The sequence below is a fragment of the Sparus aurata genome, chromosome 20 (genome assembly GCF_900880675.1).
Source record: "Sparus aurata chromosome 20, fSpaAur1.1, whole genome shotgun sequence".
Classification (NCBI taxonomy): domain Eukaryota; kingdom Metazoa; phylum Chordata; class Actinopteri; order Spariformes; family Sparidae; genus Sparus; species Sparus aurata.
Window position 1 is genome coordinate 4,735,494 of NC_044206.1, and position 24,207 is coordinate 4,759,700.

The 24,207-nt window shown below is 41.0% G+C and overlaps 1 protein-coding gene across 3 annotated transcripts in view; it reads right to left on the minus strand.

Moving 5' to 3' along the window:
- ca10a (carbonic anhydrase Xa) overlaps nt 1–24,207 on the minus strand; it is a 240,432-nt gene that overhangs the window by 185,145 nt on the left and 31,080 nt on the right. For all 3 annotated transcript variants that reach the window (XM_030401370.1, XM_030401369.1, XM_030401368.1), the window contains one exon: nt 22,804–22,878. In XM_030401370.1, coding sequence (XP_030257230.1) covers nt 22,804–22,878 — 75 coding nt within the window. The remainder of the gene's footprint in view (nt 1–22,803; nt 22,879–24,207) is intronic.

Genomic DNA, 24,207 nt, shown 5'->3' on the forward strand with positions numbered 1-24,207 from the left:
AAATGACTAAAAAAAGTAATTGCACTTGGTAGAAATGTACAACAGAAAGACAAACAAGACTGTGACATTTAGAAACTAAATCAACCACGATGGATGGGTAGGTCCACAACGGGAAACAACAGCATAATGAATCTATCCAAACAGTGCTTTGTGGGAACAAGCAGTGAAGGAGCTAACATTAGGAGGCTTCAGCTGGAGCTGCGATGAACTACAGGGGAACCCTGAGCAAGCTGAGCCTTGACAGATGTAGAGGATGTGAAGCAGGGGAGGCTCGCTGATGGCGTCCTTGCAAAGTACATAATTACTTCATGTTTGTTCTCCTTCGCCATATGTTCTTATTATAAATGCACATGTGAAACTGTGCAGGCATATATGGGACGGGCACATACATATATGTATACGTTCATACATAAGTTTAACAACACAAATGCACATGGACCAGAGAATCCATTTAAGCCAGCAGTCATAATTTAATGACGTTTTCCTCAATAATGAGCAGAGAGGGACGTGTTGTGAAGGTTTATTTTAGACTTACACTTGATATCACTCTGACCCCATAGGCCTGCACTTATAGAAGAGCCTGTGCTTGACAGGAAGTGTTGTTCAGAATGTTGTACACAACAATGCAATCAGTGTTACCTCTCCCTGGAAAGGCACAAGACTGCTAAATGAAATGTCTACATTTAACCCGTCTGCCAACAGAAACTTGTGTTCAGTGCATCATGGTCTCAGTACACAGGGGTACTTGTCAGCCTACAGATGTTGGTAAACAGTTGCAGTAAAGGAGATTATGAGAATCATATGTATTTATGTCAGGATATGATGAACTACACCCACATATGTGTTTATTACACTGCACACTTAATCTTTTAATGCTTCATATACTAACAGGAAGCAGATTATGTTATGCTTTAATGTTATTTTTCTGCCATTGCTGCTGATATTATTAACGGTGTGACTAAATAGATGCTTTAGAGCATTAGTGATATTATAAATTCAACACAAGGAAAGTTGTTTATGGGCTTGTGGCATAACAACAATGCATAATGAGTTGTTGCATTAACAAAACAGAATCAAACTTTCTTCGTGAACTGGAACCTTATAAGAAATCCTGCCCATAGTTGCTACCTGGAGATGATACACGTCCAAACCTTTACAACAACAATGCCAAATGAACTAATGAGGCCTACTGATAGTAGTACTTAGACTGACATACTTAGTATAGTTTTGTGTGCTTTCACTGCCAACTCTTTCATCTCTTTCTCATTCAGACTCTCTTGCATTATTCCCCAACAGAGATTAGCATTAAGTAGGAGTTTTGAAAAGCTGGTTTTGAGCTGGAATATGGAAAATGCAGATGGGGTCAGCTGCAGGTGAACTGTGGAGGCATTTTTGCATGCAACATAGATACTAACTGATTTTGCACTTGTCATTTGAAAGCATCATTTAGTTTAACCAGTAGTTGAGCAATGGATAGATAGCCTGTAGTAAAGTCAAATGACCTTCAAATCTGTGGTATGACATCATCAAGCAGGGCAAACTCAGCTTTGCAGCGATGACTCCAAATCCTAAAAAGACATTTAGAGTTCTTATCTACATTGTTGACAACATATATACTTTAATAGTCCATCCAGTTTATCCAGGTCAGATGTACACAAAACAACCCAAATAAAAACATGCACAACATGGTTATGTATCTTTATAAATAACTGTACTTATAACTGTATAAATATTTGATGTTTGTGGAGCATGAAGGAGTTTAAAACTGTCATTCCATTATGCAACCCCCTCCACACTGCTTTTGGTTAGAGAACCAGGAGGGCAAACTGAAGGTATCTGAATCATGACTTTGATTTGTTTGCAGATGCTGGTCGACTACATCCATTTGTGTACTCCCCAGCAGCAGGATGGCTCAGCACACTCTCCAAAGCTCGTAAAAATTCAAGCTAAATTTCCATCAGGTCTGGGGTGTAAATTCCTCCAAAGGTCGGTGGCCTGACAGGCCGACATGCAGTCCCTGAACGTTCAGAAAGGAAATGGATAAAGTCAAATAGAGTGAGGGTGGTAATGAAACTGATACTAAAGCAGGTAACCTTTAACTGGGGAGCAGCACCCTGCAGATGCCTCCTGTGGGCCATGCGAAATGGTAAAAGTCATGTGTCTGCATATCCGAGGGCAGGTGGTGGGCTCCGAGAATCAAAATGGCATATTGTGTAATAAAGAGAAGACCGGCTATATCAAGTAACCCTGTTCAGCTGAGACACATACAATTTACAGCCCACAGGGCTATTTTCTCTGGTATAATGTTTAAATAAATGGCACCTGAGTTTATTATGCCATCAGGTTTCGCACAGTAAAAAAAGCTTCAAATGTTGTTTTTAAGCTAATACCAAAACCGTCAATCTTAATTTTTCTAAAACCAAAATGAGCCTGATTATGCTTTGATTTATAGGACTGACACCTGATTATAATAATTGCTGAGAAACTAGGGAACAGTGAAAACAACAGGGGACATATTGTCTTGTTAGAAGTAATTTTTCCACAGTTTGAGTTTATTTGAAGTTGAAATTTGAAGATGACAGAACACATTGGTAGGGTGGTTAATGAAAAGTGTTTAGTACACTGTCATCTGGGACTGGGTTATAAAGCTACTTGTGTGACTGGACCAGTGTTGCCAGATGTATGACAACTGCCAAATTTGTACAATAATTTGGACGTAAAAAGTGTCATAATGCAATTGGTAATTACATTGATGGTTGGTTTTAGCCTAAGCTGTATCATTTAAATTAATTTCCTGACAGGATCGGAATAGCAAAATATAGATCCTATGTCTCAGGTGACCTCTTTCCAGCCAGTTATGCTTAGTGAAGGCTTTAATGATGAACAAGATTTGTGAGACACTCATTTGAAGCAGCACACAGGTGGGGATTGGATTTTCTTACTAGGGAATGCTAGCTGGTTGGTTGGTTGAAGGATGTTGATGTAAATTCTCAGTCATCCGGGTCATGGTAATTTTAAGTGCTATATTGTAGGTAACTGAAATTCAACTCCAGTTGCCTACGATATAGCACTTAGAAATAAATCTTGATGAAATGTGTTTAGGTGGCTGGCGTCTATATGTGAGTGCAAATGGGGACCGCTGGTCTTGGCGGAGGTATGTGCTCTACTGAGTACCAGCTTTCTGATAGATGGTTAGTACAATAAAAATTTGACCGACTTTCATGCCTCACAGCTACGTCAACTTTCTTTAAAACAAATGATAGTAGATGAATTTGCTCATGTACAATATATTTATCTTGACACAATTATTACATCTCATGGGGTTTGTTTATCATGGCCATACTGGTTTTTGTCCTGGTTTTGCCAACACCCTGATACCCTGATATGACATTTTGTTTTTTCCAGATTATTTCATCTCATTATCCCCTGATTGAAAGTCTGATCACAGGCCTTCAGAATTCAACAAAGCATTCAATATGAAAAAAAAAAAAAAAAAAGACTAGTTTTTCTGCCTGACCGCAGTGAATTTGACAGGTGCAGTAATTGAGTCGTTTCCTTTGGAAAGCCGCTCTGTGATTGATTGATTTGGATCGGTACAATCGCCCGCTTGTAGATAATATCATAATTTCGACTGCCCCGCTTTGCCATTGATTCACATGCTCATTGCTATGCAGACGGCTTCCCGAGTTAAGAAGTTTATAGCATAGGGAAGTGTGTGAGAGATGGTGGGAAAACTTTGCAGTGAAGGCTGCAGTGAAGCTAAGAGGAGTAATCTGTTTTACCATGCATGAAAAACACCATTAATTCTGTTCAAGTCAACATCTTATAAATGTGTTACTTTACAAAAGTGGAGAGTCAACGAGCTTTGGGTTACAAATCGCAGAGGGTGGCTTTTTTATGACCTTTGAGAGAAAACACTGAAAATCAACTTAATGAAATATTTGTTAGCAGGGAGTGATTTGGAGGATTAAGGTCTGTGGAGGAGTAAATGTATCCAAATTGAAAATGATCTCCAATGTTGAACTGATTTTCGTGTCGAGTGTCTTGTGCAGTTGGTGTAATTTCTCAATCAGACAGAGTGGTTAGGAGGTTATTCCAAAGAGCACAGAGAGTAAAAGGCTGCCACACTGCATCAACGCTAAACTGTACACATCTCATCCTTCCTATTCTCGCTCTGACACACACTTTACACCTCTCTTTCATCATTATCTTACTGCTATCCCTAGGAGATTTAACACAATGTCATTCCACATATGGTAAAAACTCACTGCTGGGCGAAAGTGATGAAAGGAAAGCCAAAGATGTGGGCAAATGAATAGTTATGTCATTATACACCCATTTCACTTGGTCCCCACTGTGAATTCCATGTTGCTCATTCATCTTTGTGTCCTTGCTCGATTCTATGGAGCAGATTCGGTTATCAGCGGGGGGTCACCCGCCTTGGAGGCACTCCTTCCTCATTACAGTCCAGTCCAGTGAGAAATCTTACAGTCACTGGGGTTGAACTGCAGCAGAGTCCTGCTGAGGAGCTTTGTTTAAACAGCGTCGCGCTGTATTGCCCAACTTAATGGAGACTCCATCCCCAGCCCAACCCTCGGCAGCTCATGTATTTACATGGGGTTATCTGCTCCTCAAAGTCAGGGATAGAGCAGCACCACGGGCTGGTTGTAAGTGGGTCAGAGGAGGACACAAGAACGGGAAAATCAGACCTCTGAATGAGGATGAAGAAAACAATCTAATTTGCTTGGTTGTTAGCTTAGTGAACTGATGTGTTGAATAAGAAAAGTTGGTTTTGTGGGTCCAAGAGAAAGCCCGCAAACAATAAAAATGATGGGGTAAATATAATTATGAACACTATGGTTTTCAGGATATTGAGGGGTTCCCAATGCTGATTTGTACAGAAAATGGGACTGGGATCAGTAACACAGGGATGTTTTAAAGGGAAGATGAAGCTTACATTATTTCATTAGTTTTTCTTTTATGATCATGATTTATGCATGATCCAATCATTCTGCTCAGGGTAATGCACCAAAGTGAAATTGGCATATAAATGGATCCATGATGAGAAGAGATTTGTTTTTAAGCTTACATTATATACTTAAGTTGGCCTGGTCAACCAGGAGGGGATGTGTTAAAAAGTTTTAATGTGGGTGATAGTGGATTCATTGTTATCCCACCAGGCTCAACAGATCACCAGCCAAACTCCCACTAGTCCAGATGTTCAAGCCACCTCTGCTGCTGTGACAAACACCTGTAGCAACCAAGCTCAGTGTGATAAAGCAGAAAGGCTATTTGTGTTTCTGTGTGTGGGACCAACCATGTGACTGACTGATTTGCAGTGACTGCTTGAAGCAGCTAAAAATTCTCTGTTTAATTCTCCATAATATTTTATTGTTGTTTGTATCGGTAGATGTTAAAAGCAGGCTACATATGTAAGGTTTTCTATGTTCACGAGTTAAAAAACACAACTGGGAATAGATGTTCAATTAGTATTGTGTACTCCATTGTGAGGAATAAATGCTGTCTATCACCCACTTCTGAGAAGACCCAAAGGGCCAGAAACCAGATGTACTACCTCAAAGGTTCTCTGGAGAATACAAACCATTTCTGACTCATATTCTGAGTTTTGCTAATGTTTGCCATATCAGGTCAAATATGGACATCGTATTCATGTCATTTATGTGGTCCAAATATGATGCTATAAAAGGTCAAATACTGGGAGTGGTATATTCTCCAAACATTAAATCTTAAATTCTGATGATCAGAGAGTATCAGTGTGGATATTCGGATCATATCTTGAAATATTTCAGCTAATGATATCCCTGGATACTTGGGATTCCCTCAATTTGGGGATATTATGAAAAGATGTGTCAAGCAAACACAGGACTTTCAGCCAGGAGACCACTTGTAACGTAGTTAACTTGCTTCGTGTCTGGAATGTAACTTACAGATGACAGACTTATTGTAACCCAAAGCATCATCTTTTCCTTAACCTAGCCAAGTAGTGATGATGATAACCTGTGTGTGTGACGGCCTGTTATACAGCCTGTAAATGTCCAGTGGTGATATAGGTCATGTAAGGGTCATTAGCAATTAAGGTAGTTATTTAGGTATGAGGATGTGCTGTGCTGATACAAAAAAAACACATGTCATTAATGTCACTGTTACATGTTACATGTTACATTAATTAAGTCATCATGAAAGTCAAAGACAAACCCCAAAACATGGTTTGGTCAGGTCTGAGTTTCTAATTGTGCTTATCGGTGCCAATCAAATCAGTGTTTGGCAGCCCTCAAAGACCAATGAAACATCTATGGAGTTACATAAGTAGTTACTGTTGGGTCAAAATGGTGCTCCAATGATCTGGAACATTGACTTAACTTTTGCATGTCTCTGGAATGTGGGAGTTAGCCAGAATACCCACACAGACAAGGGTAGAACATGCAGGTACTGCACAATAAGGCCCTGCCCCAGATAGGTCTTGAATCCAGGTCCAACATCACCAACCACTTTGCCGCCATGCTGCCCAGAATTTCCTTTATGTCAGTTTTACATTTTTTACCAAGGTGTTGCCAAAACATATGATACTATTTCTAAAGTCTACAAACTGCACAAAGGACGGTGCCTATACATGTTTTTAAAACCTTAAAATATTGCTTTAAAGGTTTTGTTTGTAAGAAAGATTGATTTGGAGTCTCATTCCCAACTAGTCAAAAACTGACGGATTGGAATGGTGTCCAGCCCAACCTACAGTACCAATACATCAGAATTTGATGAGCTGGGACTCAAAATCCAATTTTCTTACAAAAAGGACCTTTAAAACCAGTTGAGGCAAATACTTTTTGACCTGACAAATCCTCATTTTCACGTTGACTAACTACTTGCTGACACAGTATAGCAGCTACAAGAGTTTGTTGTTTGTCTGACCACCATTGATTTGTCTGAATACAGTACGCAGAGTGCAGCGGCAGACACTGATCACTTCAAACACAGACGCCCTCTTCCTCTGCCAGCCAGCTCGCACTTACTATGCAAGCTGCTGTTCTGCCTTCATAAGCAAAATGGTGAACGCTGAGCCGGAGGATGCAGCTTAATCTTTACATCTCTCCGAGCGCAGCAGGCACCACAACACAAGCCCGTGATATAATACTCAGCTTTTGCATTCTGCTGACATTCCTCTGCAGATCCATGAAGACAAAAAGAAATGTTATCAACAGCGAGGCACTCCGTACTGATTGCTTTATTCACCTGCCTCTGGCTGCTGCTTCGGTTAATGTTGAAAAATCTTAAACGAAAGCCGGGGAAAACAATATCAATCTAACAAACGTGACATGTATTTTATTGTTTTGTTTTTACTCACATTACCAAAAAACTGATATATGAAGGAACCGAGGTGAATCATAAAGCACCTTGTGGCATCTGTAAGCAATCTGTCCACAGCATTGCGCGCAATTTGTTTCCCTCTTGGGGCCATGTGTAAGGAGTTTAACACAACATGATTTACCAGGGCGATGTAAATCAAAGGAAAGACTGGAGCACAAGCATCAGCAACTTACTGTACGGTAGGTACACAGCTGCACTGCACAGCAACTGTAAGATAAGTCTCCTAAATGCCACTCTGAGAAGCTAAACAAACAGCGCAGCCTCACACAGAGTGGAATATAACCTACAGCAGACAGGACGGGCAGATGAGGGGACCCAGATGTAATCGTGTGTTTTCCTCTGTAATCTTCTTTGTCCTGCACCGGGCTCAGTCGATGGCAGATTATTTGACTTCTATCACAATTTGTAATCCCCTCAGTACACAGTATCAGTATCAATAAGAGGAAATGCTATTTGGCAAAGATGTCCATGGTGTGATACAAAGCGGGCCATCAGCGGATCCTCTCTGGTGTGATATTGTCTTCAGGAGATTTTCATATCTGGTGAATATACACGGCTTTGACTCACGCGGCTGCTAAGAGCCTGAACCGAATGCTGAATCACAGTTAGCCTGCCAGATGCTAACGCGTACAGCTAACAGATCACAATGAAGGGCAGTTTTTTTTTTTATTGTGACGGAGAGTGTGATGATATGATGGGCAGACTGAATTCACACTTGTGATGAAGCAGGGGGTGCACACATGAGCCAGTGTTGTAACCAAGATACAAGATACACTTTATTCAGACTGTACACAGAGCGTGTGTACAATTATGTTGCATCCAACCGACAGTGTAATCAACCCATTCATGTCCACAGTGAAAATATGTAATTTATGACGTTTTCTGACACGGTTTAGGATCAGAGACTACACCTCAAACACATCCAATTTCCACTTTGAAATTATTTAAGTTCACCAGCTCCAGTAGAGTCTGGTGATAGTAAACTTAGCTTTGCTACCTTGCTACGTGAATGCTGAACTCTCAGTGCTGTTGCGAGCAGGCCTCTGCCATGCGAGGTGTGATGTGTTCTCAGTTTGGTATGCTGCACGAATATACATATTTGAAACAGACTTTTTTTCTCCTCGGACCACACCATCTGATTTCAACTTTGCCTTTAAGATGACATAATCTACTCTGAGTGTCTTGTCTGCTGTGTGTGACACGGTGAGAGTGGTGGTGCTCCGCAGTTCAAGTGTGTGTGTGTGTGTGTGTGTGTGTTTGTGAGTGTAAGGAAACCAAATCAATAATAAAAGGATATCTCCGCCTCTGCTGCATCGTTTTAGTGAATTCAAGAAAACTGATATTTGGAAGCCAAGTTGAGTGATCATCATAGAGCAGATGGAAGGGGGGGGGGGGGTGCACATCAAGGAACTGACAGGGAAAGAGCAAAAAAAAATCCCAAAAATCCAGCTTTGATTTAAATAAGGATGGAATGAAGGTACAGACTAACCCAGACAGCCAGTATTGGCAGAGCATATCTTAAATGATCAGTGCAGATCAAAAGAGGGAGAATGCGAATAGAAAGTTTGCCTCATGTCAGTGTGAGTTGGAGGTGCTTAGAGCAGCCGGGTGATTGGCAGGCAGCCACTGATTCACACTGACCTGTGGAATTGAAGGATTTAAAGGAGGTAAGGAGAGTGTCTGCACCCATCATCACACGGTTACTGTCAACCAAAAGGAGTGATTTTCCCCGGTTTTTTTTTTTCATTGTGTGGCTCTTTAAGAAAATTCTCCGCCCCTCCATCCAACCTTCAGCTCTCTTCATCCCACCGCTCTCTTTCTCTTAACCTCCGGTCGGCTGCCTCTGCTTTCATCTCCTCGCTTGGTCTAACTCAGACCTGACTTCTCTCCTCAGAAAACCCCTCTCCAACCCTTCTCTGCCCATCTACCATCTCCCCTGTCCTCTTATCTCCCTTCTTTCATCTTCCCCCTCCTCCTCCCCTCTCCTCTACTCCTTCTCTGCTGTCACGTCTCCTTCTCTCTTACTCTGACGGTGCCTCCCACTAACATTGTCTACTTTTATGTCCATACCTCTTTTCCTCCTTTCACTTTTCTTCTTTGCGTATATTACCTTTACTATATTGCCCTTCACCACCTCATTGTTTCATCTGATTTTGTCTCTCCTTCTGTCATCTCTCATTTTGTCTTCCTTTCATAACCCCCTTTCCCCTCCCCTAATTCATTTCTTCTTCTTCTCTTGTCCTGTTTACTCTGCTCTTGTCTTTTCGTTTTTTTCTTTCCTACTCTACTAGGCTCTTTTATTATATGATATTGTCTTTTCTCTTCTCTTCTCTTCCTGTTTCCCTCTCTGCTTTCTTCTTTCATATCTCTTTCATGTTCTCCTTTTCCTCTTTTTGTTTCCTTTCCTCCTCTCTCCTGCTCTCTTGTTTCTTTTCCTTCTCTCCTTTCCATTCAACATGTCTCATGTTCTCCTTTTCCACCCCAATCAGTCTCTTCTTCTTCTTCTTCTTCATCGTCGTCGTCTCTTCTTCTTCCTCTTGTCTGTCCTGTTTACCCTCCTGTCCTCTTTTCAAGGGTTTCCCTCCCTTTCCTTTTATCCTCCCTCTCCCTTTCCTTTTCCCACCCATTGCTCTCCTCTCCTGACTGTCCTTCCTCCTCTTTTTGCTTTTTTTGTATGTTCCCCCCTTCCTCTACTCTCCTGTCATTCTCTTCTCTCATTATCTGTTTGCTTCTCTCCTATCCTTCCATATCCCTCTCATGCTCTTCTTCTCCCCTAAATTTTCCTGTCCGGTTTCCTCCTTTAGTCTATTTATTAAGTTTCCCTTCCCTCCCCCCTGCTCTGCTCCTCTTTTTAGTAGTTCTGCTTTCCTTCCCTTTCTCTGTTCATGTGCCCTTTCCTTCTATCCAGCTTTCCCATCCCACTACCCTCCTATTTTTCTATCTTCCTTACCTCTCCTCTGTTCTCTTTCTCTCCTCTCGTGTCCTTCTCTCTTCTCTTCACCCCCCCCCCCCCTTCTCTCCCTGCTGTCAGTCAGTGGAGGGTAAATAAAGGGGAGGTTATGAGGGCCATCCTGTCTGAACCCCATCCATCACACTGCCACTTAATACCCACAGCTGTCACTGTGTGTACACAAGCGCGTGCCGTTGTGCATGTGTGTACGTGTGTTTGTGTTCATCTCTGCTCAGCCAGCTTGAGCGTGCATGTGCAGGATTTTCCAAATATCACATTAGAAATTGACAGACAGTTACCAAACATGTAAATACTGCCCTAACAGCAGCCCCACATGTTCTCTCCCTCTCTGCTAAAATTGTTGGAATTATTTTCCACGGGGTGTGTGTGTGTCTGTGTGTGTGTGTGTGTGTGTGTGTGTGGTGTGTGCACAGATAAGGTAGTGTGTCGTGTGCTGAGCAGCTCCAGGGTTTTTTTGTTTCCTCTGCTGAATGTGAGCAGACTGGATGTGAACTCCATCACATTCACATTCAGTTGGACAGAATGTAACAACACAAGGCGACACCAGGACATGAGGGCTTTTGTTTGAGACAAGAGAAGAGTCCACCCGGCACTAGACTGGAATATGCTGGAGGTGGTCACCACAGCGGTATGATACTAAGTACAGTACGTTGAATAATTCCTCTGAAAAAGGGTTTTGTCCTGGTTCTGAGCAAAAATGTGTTCCAGTTTGAGGCTAATGTGAAGCTTTGAACGTTCAAAAATATCCTCCACAGTTACAATCGTCTCAGTAAAATGTCCCACTTTTTTGTCGCTATCACTCCACGGCAGCTCAACAGGGAAACACAAAGGGGGAATTTTATACTGAAAGACTAACTTTGGACTTTGATCCGTCAAACTTCTCAAAATGGGGAGCAGGGACCTCCAGGGGTCCCTGAGGGGCATCCCGGGGGTCCTCAGCAAAAAATGTATTTTCATTATAATTCCATCTATAAGTAACACATTTGCAGAATGCATGAATACTTTGGGATTGGATGGGATAAGTACACTTTCTGTAATAACTATAAAATCTAAAAGCAAAAGTCTGTGATCTAATTTGTGTCCTTTTGTTTTGAGTTCAACCGGTCCAACTCAAACTGCTGAACCCTCAAATTAGCCTCAGAAAGTATTTTTTTACAAAACAAGTGCTGTGGATTTGGTCCTCCATCACTTACATTGAGAGAAAGCACATTCTGTTTCAATGTGCATGCAGGCAACTGACTAATGTTTAAAGACAGACATGAAACTAGTGAACCATTTAAGTTATTTAGGTGGCAGTGGATGAATATTGACATTGGGTGTAAATTGTGAGCTTTAAAATTGTCAGATACAAACATAAGCAATCTTTTGGTGCTATAATTACACAGTCATGCAAACCAAACCACCGGGTCCATTGTTCAACCCAAATTCACTCCATTTAATTCCACAAACAGTAGTTACTTCAACAAGTTTAGCAAAATATTCAATTAGTAAATAAAAACAGCTTTGGACACCATGGCGGACACAACAGGCATAAATCTCAACATTAGTTGAAGGGTTGATATTACCATCTGTCCTTACTCATCTGAACATATGTGGACAGCTCTCAGTCTCAGATTGCACCTTGCATTAACATGTGTCTTGAGTGACCACTGGTGATCTACTTCCTTCCTCTGTATGCAAATAAACGCATACATCATTGGGTTTAATGGACGGAAGTTTTTTTTTTAAACCAAATTAAATAAAGTATAGTCTTTGCTAAATTAAGAAGAAGGCGAATTTTATGAACTCAAATGACAAACAACCATGTGTGTAGGTGAAGTGAAGGAAACTTTGCAGCATAACTCCACATTTCTTTTTCTTTTTTGCTATTTGTGAGTTTCAGAAAAAGAAAGTACATTTCAGTCTGGAGTTCACAGAAGCTGTGTGAGTGTTAAAGTGGATGGAGAAAATATCAGCACCAACACAGAGAAAAATCCTGCCTCAGAAAAGAGACTGTAACCACAATATCCAAGGAGATCCGTTTCTATTTCACATTTTTTAAATGTGTCAAGCCAAAGTGATCCAAAGTGTTATTCGTTCCATTTGTAGCCACCTCAACACTCAACTACAGCGAGAAAAAATCGCAGTTTTTTTTACCACTGTGGACCAAAAATGCAGCATCATATCGGTGCTGAAGGTAATATTTCACCGTGATAGGTAGGAGAAATTTCTCCTGCAGCTGTCGTCCCCACTGAGACCAAATCTGTTTAGTTAGAAGCTCGAGGCCCATCAAACGGCCTCTGGTGTGTAATGCTGTCTGTCAGAAACCATCTCCTGCAGTCTGTAGCCACTGATCCCACCACTGGGAGACCTCTCCTCATCAGACCTGCCCCTGACGCTGCAGTAGCTTCTGAACCCTAATTTCCACTTCCAGTGCAGAGGCTGGTATAAGGAAGTTGAAAACAAGCAGGCAATGTGCGATTGAGTATCCATTTTCTCCCCATAAACCTGCTGGTGGCAAATCGTGCGTGGCCCTGCTGGTGTGGTCTGTTAATTGATTTTCGATCAGCGATTGTCACTTGAAGAAGAGCTCGCTACCTACCAGACATGTACAAAGAACCTACAAATTAGCCCCCTCCATCGATTCACAGAGGGGCTTGAATGAAAAAAAAAAAAAAAAACACTTAAGGGGATTTTTCACAACACTGCTTTTTGGACTTTACAACTGGTGGCTAAAATTCTATAATTGGTGCTGGGCTCTTGTCTCTGTGGGATGTTAAATAATAAAAAAAAAAAAAAAAACCTGCAGCCGCTTGTTGGATTGCTGGGAACAAAAGCATATATCAAACAGCAGCATGGGGAGGGGAATACACAGGATTAAATGAAACTCTGGTGATGAGAAGCTGTGACAAAATACTCTGACGGGGGTTGAGGGCCTCGGAAAATGGAGCATCAGATGTGGAGATGTACGATAAGGTCTGATAATGAATAGATTGAATGCCCGCACATTCAAGATCAAGAGCTGTCCTCCACGCTTTGTTAACGGCAAGGCACAACAATAATCCTAACTGGAGCACTACAGAACGTAACTCGACACTTGTGCCAACAGGTATTTAAATCAGGAGAGTGTCTGACGTAACAGCAGAGCTCCAAACTCAGTACACCTTTATGCACCTTTATGTAGATTATTATAAACCAATATTTTATGACTTACATTTAAGACTCACTGGAGGGGAGGTGCAGCCTGATAGTGATACAAACAACTGATAATGTGTCTTATGACTAATACAGACTAGTAGGAACATTGGGTCTCATGCAAGATTTTTATTTTTTATTTTCTTATTTTAGTGTTCCAAATCAGATTACCAAACTCTCTTTGTCAGGGTGCTCAGTTGGTAGAGTGGGCACCCCATGGACAGAGGCTTTGTCCTCTCTGGAGTCCCAGCCTGGGGTCCTTTGCTGCTCCTATCAATAAAGCCATATAAAGGCCAAAAATAGTATCTGGAAAAAATATATATATATATAAATTGCTCTTTTCAATATTAAGGATGCCATCTGTTCATGACAAGATATATGTGAGATTTCATCATTGGCGAACCAGCATCTCTAAACTACTCTATAGGGCTACAGTACCTGTCTGACTCTTGTTTGTGTGTGCATTTCATTCACAAAAATGCCTGCCAAGAGTAAAAAGAAGAACTTCAGACAGCAGAGCTTGAAGTCCTGCTGCCAACAGTGAACAAATGTAGCTGTGTAGGCAGGCAAACTAGGGACCTGAAACTATTTGAAAGTATTAATAAGCTGACAACGATGAGCCATATCAAAGCTGCACTGTGACTGCAATAAAGAGGGAATGGTTTGACAAGATAACATGTTATCAAATCAAATTGGTCAATGACTTATGGATGGATGATGAGAGATGGATGGAGAACATGTTCTATTACAGGTAAGGTTACACTGTAACCAAGATGCAGCAGTTGAGTTTGTTCCCAATCACTACTGGACTGGAAAACTGACTCCTGCGAAAGCACACACACAAAAAAAGAAAAACAAGTTCAATGGAATATGAACATAATATATGTTTTGTGTTTGTTTTACGTTTCTATTTGTATTTTATTTCAGGAACAATTCTTAAACTGCAAATTCATTCATCGAGGTATTGCAGCTCTTAAGTCAAGTGTTGTGGTGGCCTAGTGGTTTGCATCTCTTACCATGTAGTCCTTGTTTCACTCTCTCACTGAGTTTGGCTGTATCACAAACAGCCAAATGACTTTGCTGTACATTAGCTGTTCAAGAAGCTACCAAGCAACAGCATGCACCGAGGCTGTGTGTGTCTGTGTGTTTGAATTCAGGTCAACCTCTTACAGAATTCAGCCCTTAACAGAGACTGTCTGTCGATAAAGTATCTTACCCTTCTGGAGAAAGGTATACCTATTCTATGTGACTCATATGACAGGCCTGTATCTCAAATGTTCACCTTTTGTTACTCAGGTGAGTTTGGCTGTGGGACTAATGGTTCTTTATTCACCCCAAACAACAGCCAAAATACTTCACTGTACATTAGCAGTAGGCTTAGCGAACATCAGCAGCCCAGTCAGCAGATAACATTAAGGTATATAAACACCTGATGATGAAGGTAGATACATTAAATAAACTTAAGTGGATACTGAAGATGAATACGTTTAACGCATGACTTTTAAATTAATAATGTTTTCCTTTCAATTACACTCAGTTGTTGTTTGATATTTATCTAGATCTCATTGGATGATTGTGATAGCTCGCAGGCTTGCAGCCACTTTCTATTCAAGATGGCCTCTGTTCTTTTAAACGGTTTACGCGATGAAGGTCTTTAAAGAGGTCGCATTATGCTTTTGGGGTTTTTGCCTTTCCTTTATTGTGTTTTGTAGCATTTTTGTGCATGTAAAAGGTCTGCAAAGTGTCCTAGCCAAAGGGAGTTACTCTCTCCTACTGAAAACACTGCTTCTGCACTGCCTGAAACATCGGTTTGGAGTTAAGCCTTTATTTCTGTTACTTATGCGTGTCACTATGTAACCAGCGTTATTTAAATATATATCTATATATGTATATATATAAAATATTTACCACATCTATAGTTACCAGGTGTAGCAGTGTTATTTTGGATCACACTACCTTGCTCAGCCTTGATCGGCCTGATTGGCTACATCCTGCCCGTTAAGTAATGCACATGTGCAAGCCTTTATCAAAGTTGCACCATATAAGAAAAATAATGTGAAAATTAAAGTATGTACGCCTATTCTACTCAGACCCCCAAATAACAGGCATGACAGCGGGGCAAAGTTGCTCTCATCTATGTAGTATCTCATGAAAACAAAACCACAATCTCTATGCCTACAATCACCTCAAGATAAATGATAGAATTGGTTTCTCAGTCATTTTTGGTGAAGCGGGCCTTTAACTGAACTGCTTGTATTTTGTAAATAGTCATGAAAAGGGTTCTAAATTCTCATTACTTTGAATAATGTAAGGGCTGTAATTTGCAAGATATTAGCCCAATTATTGGATGTGTAACAATGACTAATAGAATTACAAGCGTCACTCACCCTGATTATATTCCACACAGACAGTGTAAGTGGGGAGTTAAACATTTTAATCCTAAATGAACACTGACAAAGTCCTCTAATATGGATCCCAGGGACAAATCGTATCAAATGGACTGAATGCTGTGGCTATAATGGCTATAATGCTTGTGTATGTGTTTGAAAGCCAGAGCAATTTCACTGTTACACCATTAGCTCCATAAAAGCATCCTTGTGTCAGTCTCTCTGAGCACTCTCATCACTCTCTGCCCTGCAGTTGCCCTCTGTCCTGCCATCCAGCTCTTCCTCTCTCCATCACCCTTCCCCCATATTCCTCCACAGCTCTGTAACAAACCCCGCGTGGGACTTAACACGGGCAAAGCTCTACTGCTCCAGCCTCTGTGCTCATGCCATTACAGCTCCCCAAGTAGGCGACTGGCAGCAGGATTATGACCATACCAAGGGACAAATGTACACAAACCGCGAGTCCACTTGGCACATGGGGGCCATCAGAGGGGGGGAAAGGGAGCTGGCAGTGAGAGGAAGATAGCAGGGCTGTATGGTTATAACAACTTGGGACTAACAATGTTATCGTAGGGTCTACTTACTCTTTTGTTCCAGGGCTTTAAACCTCATCGTAAAGTCTTCATTAGCTGATGTTGGCTAAATGCCTGCAGTTATCACAATGAAACATGGACAAGTGGTCCTAAAAGTGCTGAGAATAATGGTAAATTTAAGGCAGACACAGTTCCAAGACGACTACACGAACTCGTGTCAACTTGTGTTGATGAAGATCCTGTGGCATGGTCAAAAGCACTGGAGGAAGTAACAAGCTTATATTCTACAATAAAAGACAGTGCATAGACATAAAATATAAATTCAATTAAGTTAAACTTTATATTAATGCACTTTGCATTGCATACTCTGAGAGAATGCAGACATCACTTGTTGACTTTTGAGATTAAAACATTTATTCAACTTCACCCCTGTTTATCAACCAGACAGCAGCGATTTGTGGCGGTGACAAGTGTCTAAATACTGTAACTCAAACAAAGTTTTAGAAGAATCTGAGTTTTTGGTGAGTGCAGTGAAAACCACTTGAAATACTGCTAATACTTATCCCCACTAGTTCTCATTGGAAGCTAGTGAACATTCAACTTGTGAAACCTATGTTGGATTTCTTTGTAAAGCCGTCAGAAAACACAACAAGTTTGCTTCTCAGCTTATTGCTGATAACAACTTTCATCACAAACGCGTCTACAAAAATGAAAAGGTCATTTTAGTTATTCATTATATAGACTCAAACTCAAGACATCAATATTTCTCGAATCCTGGCTACAGTCCAGTAATGTGGCAGTGGCAGGTAGAGATAAAGACATTGAATTCAGATTCAAAACTAATAAAGAATTTACAGCAAAGTAATGGTGGCAGGGTATAAGAAAGTATACAATCACATTATCCAGCAGTTCTCCCCAGTTCACTCTCATCTAAATGCAGTGAGACCCAATTCTCCCATATTACATACGGCCTTCTGCAGAAGGCAAACATTCATAAATGTGACAATTTCATTACTTTATGAAAAAAACACATGCGCACAGCCAGAGGCACTCAGAGACCCCCCATCTGTAAATCAATCTCTCTATCACAGCCCAGTCTATCTCCATCACATGAGGCTCTTGCTCAAACTCAGCAAACAATGAACACAGAGAAGCAACTGCAAAACGGCTCAATACCATGAATAACATTGTACTGAGAATGTAAAAACCGATAAATATCTTTATCAGTGTAAGAGATGAAAGATCCTCAGGAAAGGTGTGGTATGTTTTTTGTGGATTTGGAAAATTTAAGTTAAATGAATATGATTAATCCACTTACCAACCAAAGCATGGGTCTCATGTCTCTTCTTAAATGCACAACATATCATTTCTGCCACTAGTGACCTCTCAGTGCAAAAGACGTTCAACGAGTGTTGTGGGGCCACCGCCACTGTTCAGCTGCTCAGTCACATCAACCTTCAACTTTTGGGATTGATAAAGTAGTTTTATCTTCATCCTGTTTATCAACCTGGCTGCAGCAGCGATCTGGAGAAGAAATCTCTGTTGTCAGGTGTTTACGTTCTGCGATGCTGACTGCCAACTTGAGCTGCAGGGGAAATGTACGAACATAATGTTACAGAGAGGAGAAATGAAAAAAAAGGGGAGAGAGATCCGAAAGTCTCTGTTTAGGGCTGAATTCAGTAAGAGGTTGACCTGAATTCATGCAGCAGTGCATGCAGCTGCTTGGTAGCTTCTTGTCCAGCCAATGTACAGTATCGTAATTTGGCTGGTTGTGATCCAGGCACAAATCTTCACGGGGAAGGTAGTGTTTCAGTTGTATTCTCATTATGTTTAGTCTCGTAAGCTGACTTCCTTATAGTCGTTATAGCAACAGACGACCAAATTAAATGCATTATATTTCAATCATTTCTTACACATTATATCTTTAATCATTCTTTGCATTGTCTCATTGTTGCTTTTAAAACACACAGCTTAAAATACATGGCTCACAACAGAGCCAATGTAGACCTCTAAACTTTTCCTCCACGGTTAACCCTGCTCAAAAAATTGTCTCATATCAGTTGCTTAGTGATACAAAACTGGGGTGAAGAAAATGAAAATCACTGAATGGCGCAGTATTTCTTTAATGATTTCCAGTAACAGTGCAGTCTTTATTTTGTAATATTACTGTAGATAGACTAGTGTTCGGAAGAATCAATTGATTTGACCGCATCTCTCCATGCTCAGCTTAGACATCAATATTAAAGTGCAAATGCAGTGTTGAACCACAACAGAGGCACTTAAGAGTTGTGATAAATCTGCTAAATGTTGCTGAAATAGACGCAGGGCAGGAAATGGATCGAGCTTCTTATGGCTGATACTGATCTGTAATGGATTGGCCCAACTCCCCACCCTGTAAATATATCCAGGCAGGCCTGCAGGTACTAACAGGCTAAAATGCATTTATTTCTCAACAACGCAATTAAGACATGTTTTAGTTCTGTTCACAATTCTCAAAAACAATACTTATCATCAGTATTGGTAGTATTGTTACATCAGACACTGTGGGCATTACAGTGACAGGTAATTAGCCAGCTTGGATGCTGGCTCTGCTTTTCCATTCTGTTTTGGTCCTTTGACATTACAATAGTTAAAATTGTATCAACGATAGTAATAGTTTAAACAGCCTTACACAACTCGGCAGGCAGTTGTTAGTCTGGGGAAAATAAGACAAATTCTTTGTGTCCTGCAATGTTAATTAAAATTCAGTGGAATTATAAAATCATGCACCAGACACAAACTAATGAGCACACATGTCCTGTGTGTTTCCAATAAATTAAAGTGAAATGAATGAACTTATATACAGTTCTAAATAAGTAAATAATAAGTAAGACCTGTTTTCGCAGCAGAAAGAAGCACAACAGACTGCATACCTGTTAACCCTGACCACAGTTAAGACATGGCTGCGGAAGAAGAGGTGAAAGCAAAGGGTAAACTGATGCAGCATTAAGAGTTATACCTATACCGACCTTTACCAAATTCAAAGGTAGATGAGAGAGTTCAGAGAGGATAAGCAATATCTCAAAGGTCAGCCGCAGTGACACCGGCCTGAGAATGAGATTACACCCGCTTTGCTAACCTTGGGGTGCAAATGTTCCAAGATGCCGGGCGGCCGTTTTTGACCTCTGTCGCAAGATGTTTCCACGAAGAGAAATGGGCCATTAACAGGTGAGAAGGAGCGGAGACGGCTCAGAGCTCTGAGAGCACTACTGAACCAGAGCTGAGTGGAGCCTCATACAGAGATTATTGCTTTTCCCAGTGAGAGAGAACAATCACTGGCAATTCAATTTCTACAACATTATTTTGCCAGTCAAATACAGTTGCAACTTTTGTTAAGAACCCCCATAACTGTCAGATGATAAAATATTCAAAAACTAGACCCGGGAGCCGTCTCCTCAGTTGTTACACTGATCATTTCTAATAAGCAGTATATGAAATAGCTAAAGTGTAGATGGGGAATGTTATATAATACTCACTGTAATGAAGTACTGCTCTCGGGGAGTGTATTATTTCTCTGAAATGAACAAGTGTTGTAATACTTTTTTGAATGATGTGCTCCAATGTGCATATCAGATTCTGTACAATTTTCACTAAAATCACTGTCCAAGTAGTTCAATAAGAAAATGTTCCATCAACGTCATTTTTCTGTATCATTAAAGTGGACTTCAATAGCAGTAAAAATCCTTCCTTTCCCTTTTATGTCCCCGCTATGAAATGCCGACTGTAGAACAAGGTAACTGGGGTTGGGAATTCTCAACTCAGCCACAGGAGGATCGCGAATAGGGTTGAACTGCTCCAGCTGTTGTACAGCGGTTAGTAAAGCAAGTGTGCCGTTGAGAACTGCCCGAAGAGATAGCTGAGATATAAACAGAGCTGCGAACCGCCAAGTGGTTGGTGCCAGGGGGAAGAACAAACTGGCACTTATTTATGTATGCCTGGACATGCAGAGTGAAAGCCTTGGTGTTTGCTTCAGTAATATATGCCTGTATCCACTGTGTGTACACCACTATACCGAACACCTCACCTACTGTGTTTCATTGCATCTTTGTTTTTACTCCCTGGGGCTCTTCTGTCTAGTTTGAAATCTTAAGATTGATTTGAAAATGTTTCAAATATATGTATTTTCCTAAATCACAGAGCAGGGCATAACCAAGAGGAAATAAAAAAAAAGCTATGGCTGGATGCCCAAGCACCTTGAGAGTGGCTGGTTCTATGCACTCCACAAAGAGTAGGGCTGTATTCAGTTTAGCCAAATTTGGTTTGATGTTTGTGTTTTTTAATTGTATTTACTCAATAATTGCTCAAAATCTGCAGAAAATTGATTAAAAGAAACCCCCCCACCTATATATAGAGTGTTGTAGTTTGGAACATGGAAAGCTAGCACTTTTAGCACTTCCAGTTGCCTCGTCTCAAACTATTCTAATTCTAGTCAGTCTGGTGGCAACAATGGTGTATTGAAGTCAATGGGGAAACACACATTTTTTATTTAAGTATAATATCTACAAAGGCAAAAAATGAGTGGTCCATTAAGAAGGTATTTTGACATATGAGAGGTGTGTTGGCCTTAATTGAAAGGTCTTAGGGTTAACACACACTTAACACACTGATGGCTGCTGTGTTGGCTACGTAACTATTTTGGCAAAATGATAACCAAAAAAAAAACACTCGGCTAGGGTGGAAAAGCTATCGTTAGAAGTAAAATGCAATGAAGTGAAGGAGAGGAGCCCCACTGAAGAGAAGGCAGCGACCTTCCAAATAAATACAACAAACAAATATTTCAAACATGTTTTCTACATTGATTTTCATCCATTCAGTTATATGATTTTTTTTTCAACAACAACATCTCATTGTGCCCTACACAGATAATCACCTGTGGAACTCATACTCCATATATAGACCCTAAGTGCTGCTAACTGTAGCTGCTAACTGTAGTTGCCATGAGCTAGTGAGCACATTTAACTGTGCTGCTAGCGGTCATGTCAGCTGACTCCCATGGGCAGGGAGCTTGGGCCTGAGGGGAGTGTTGCTGTTGTTTACTATCAGACTATCACCTCATGGTAAAAAAAAAAAAAAAAAATGGTGGCTGGCTTGTTAGCATGCTTCCTTCAGTAGATATCTCTGCAACACAATATACAGACATCTTTGACATAATGTCAACTCTTATTCCTTCATGTTCTGTTCTTGCATATTTCACCTGCACTGGCATACGACAGAATTAAGAGCCACCAACATTTAACCCAATTAATCGAATTCTAATATTTGCATAGCAGTAGTGGATAGTGCATTTTTTGCAGGCTCTTTTTCAGATCTGACAGAATTTGGGTTAAAATGTGCATTACGTTCGGATGGAACCCTGCCTCATAATACATCTTGATAAGATATTGGATTGGAAACACTATGATTTACAAAATCTTAACTTGACACCATCTTCTGTAATATTTACTGATCCATATGATATCATTTCCCTGTACAGTTGCACTGTTACAGTGTTACACATTGCCAAGGGAATACAGAAATGCACTCTTTGGCTTCCTCCTTCTTCTCCGCATTAAAATTGGCACTCTAGCTTCAAAACCTAGCAGAAAATCAGGGCGACGTGTGCCATTACGGTTCAGAGAGCGACCAGGAAGAGTTTATTGAAAGCACTACCTTGCTTTGTGTAATTTTCCTACTTGTACATTTGGGATGACAGCAGGGTTAAAGTTCCAATTTAATGGTACGATACCACTTACAGTTATGAATATTGTCTGAACCTACAAAAGTCACCTCTAAACCTTTACCTCTTGTTTTTTCTTTAAATCCCTTCCTCACATTGATCCTTCAAGTAAAGTTAACCTTGATGCTTCAGAATAACTGCCATCAAAATGTCCTCTGTTTCAATTTTCTAAATGTTCTCTCCATGTACAGACATTTGGCTCTCATTAGCATTGACACTACCTCAGGTAGACACACTCATACACACAGCCACCAGCAGGCTTTATCAAAAGCACCTCGGCTCAGCAGAAAAACACAATCTCCGGGAAATAATTGGCCCGACATGCAGATACACAGCAAGATGGAAAAGGTGGAACAGAACTGTGAGCTAATCAATCAGCCAGTGAAAGGTGTCATTTGTGTGGGAAGGGCGACGAGGTCTTGTAAGAATGAAAAAATGAAACCATTGCCACTGGCAAGGTGGCCCCATGTTATCTTAAATATGTAATAAGCTCCCGGTTCAGCATCAAGAACACAGTGTGGTTGAAGTGTATGCAGAAGAATCAGTATGCTGTGGGAAACCTGCATGCATCAAAGTGCTGCATACAGTTTTGAGGCTTACCTGGAACAAAGCTCCCCTGAACCACCTCTTTGTACGCCCACCATCCTTCGTGAATTTTCGGTGGATTCGGCTGTGCTGTGAGGTTAGAAGAAGAAACAGAGGAACAGGCACATCAATTACTTAAATCTGAAATCCAGGCAAGAAAGCAAAAACACGGTCCTACAGTGTCTAGACGCGCTCGGATGCGGACGCGTTTTTTCATCTTTTTCTTTTTTCTTTCTTCTTTCTTTTTTAACCGCCCTCATCATTTCCAGATGCCCCGCTAACCTTCTCAGCAAGAGGCCTCTGCAAACAGACTCCCTGGAGATGGCCTCAGAGCAAACAGGCCTCCAAATCAACCCCTCGTTTTGGCTAAACTGCACACACACACACACACACACACACACAATCACACACACACAAGCAAACCCCCCTGCACGATGTGATCACTCCCTAGGCGTTAGTATGGAAATGCATTCTATCATGTTGTGTGAGCTGTGGAAGAAAGCCCCAGATTAGAGCAGGGTGGTACAGTATAATTGAGGTGACTAAGTAAAGGTCTCAGTGCAGAGAAAGAGTTGTGACTGAGAATTACCCAGTGAGCCTTCGGGATATTGCTTTTTACACCTCAACTTTTTTCTCTCCTGTTCATTCACCGAAAGCGCAAAGCGGGGCTTAATCGAGGGTCTAGAGGTTGCACTGCTTGCTTGTCTTTAATGGAAGTTGAGGTGGCCAACCAGCTCTCCTCCCTCTGCTATCCCGTCCAAACAGCCCCACTGCAGTAACACTGAAGAGCAGGTTCAATTTCAGAGGGGTGGGCCGGCTGGACATGCTCCAGAAAAGACTATTTTCTCAGAGGGCAATCTCACTGCCACATGCTGAAAGGAGGGGAAGCAGTTGGCCTCGGGGAAAGAAAAAGAATCCCGTTTGTCAACTTGTTTCTCAAAATGATAAATTGTTCCTCCCTTTCTGACGATAAATGATCTTGAAGTAAACACCACTTTTGATTGGAGTGCGCCAAAATCAGTGCATTGGCCAACCGAGCAGAAGCATTGAGTCGGTCTTTCCGAACCATTAGAGGGAGAGTTGGCCCCCTGCCTGGCACTGCTGGACCCTGACAAAACTCCCCCAAACTGCAACACAAGATCATTTAGAAAGTTTTTATCTTGTCAATTTAACACCTAGTGCAAGACTAAAACAACTAAACCAGACTCACTCTCTGCCAGTAAAATTGCTTTCCCTAAGAATGTGTTTCCTCTTTTTATTTGAAAGAACAGACTATGATTGTTAAAATTACTATGTGTAACACTCTAAACACCACAGCACAATGAAATCCATTGCAATGCTTTGGTATAATTATTATCATAAAAAGAGACTCAGCCTGAGATGATTGGAGTCTTTATCTCTCCTTATTAGTAGAGTTGT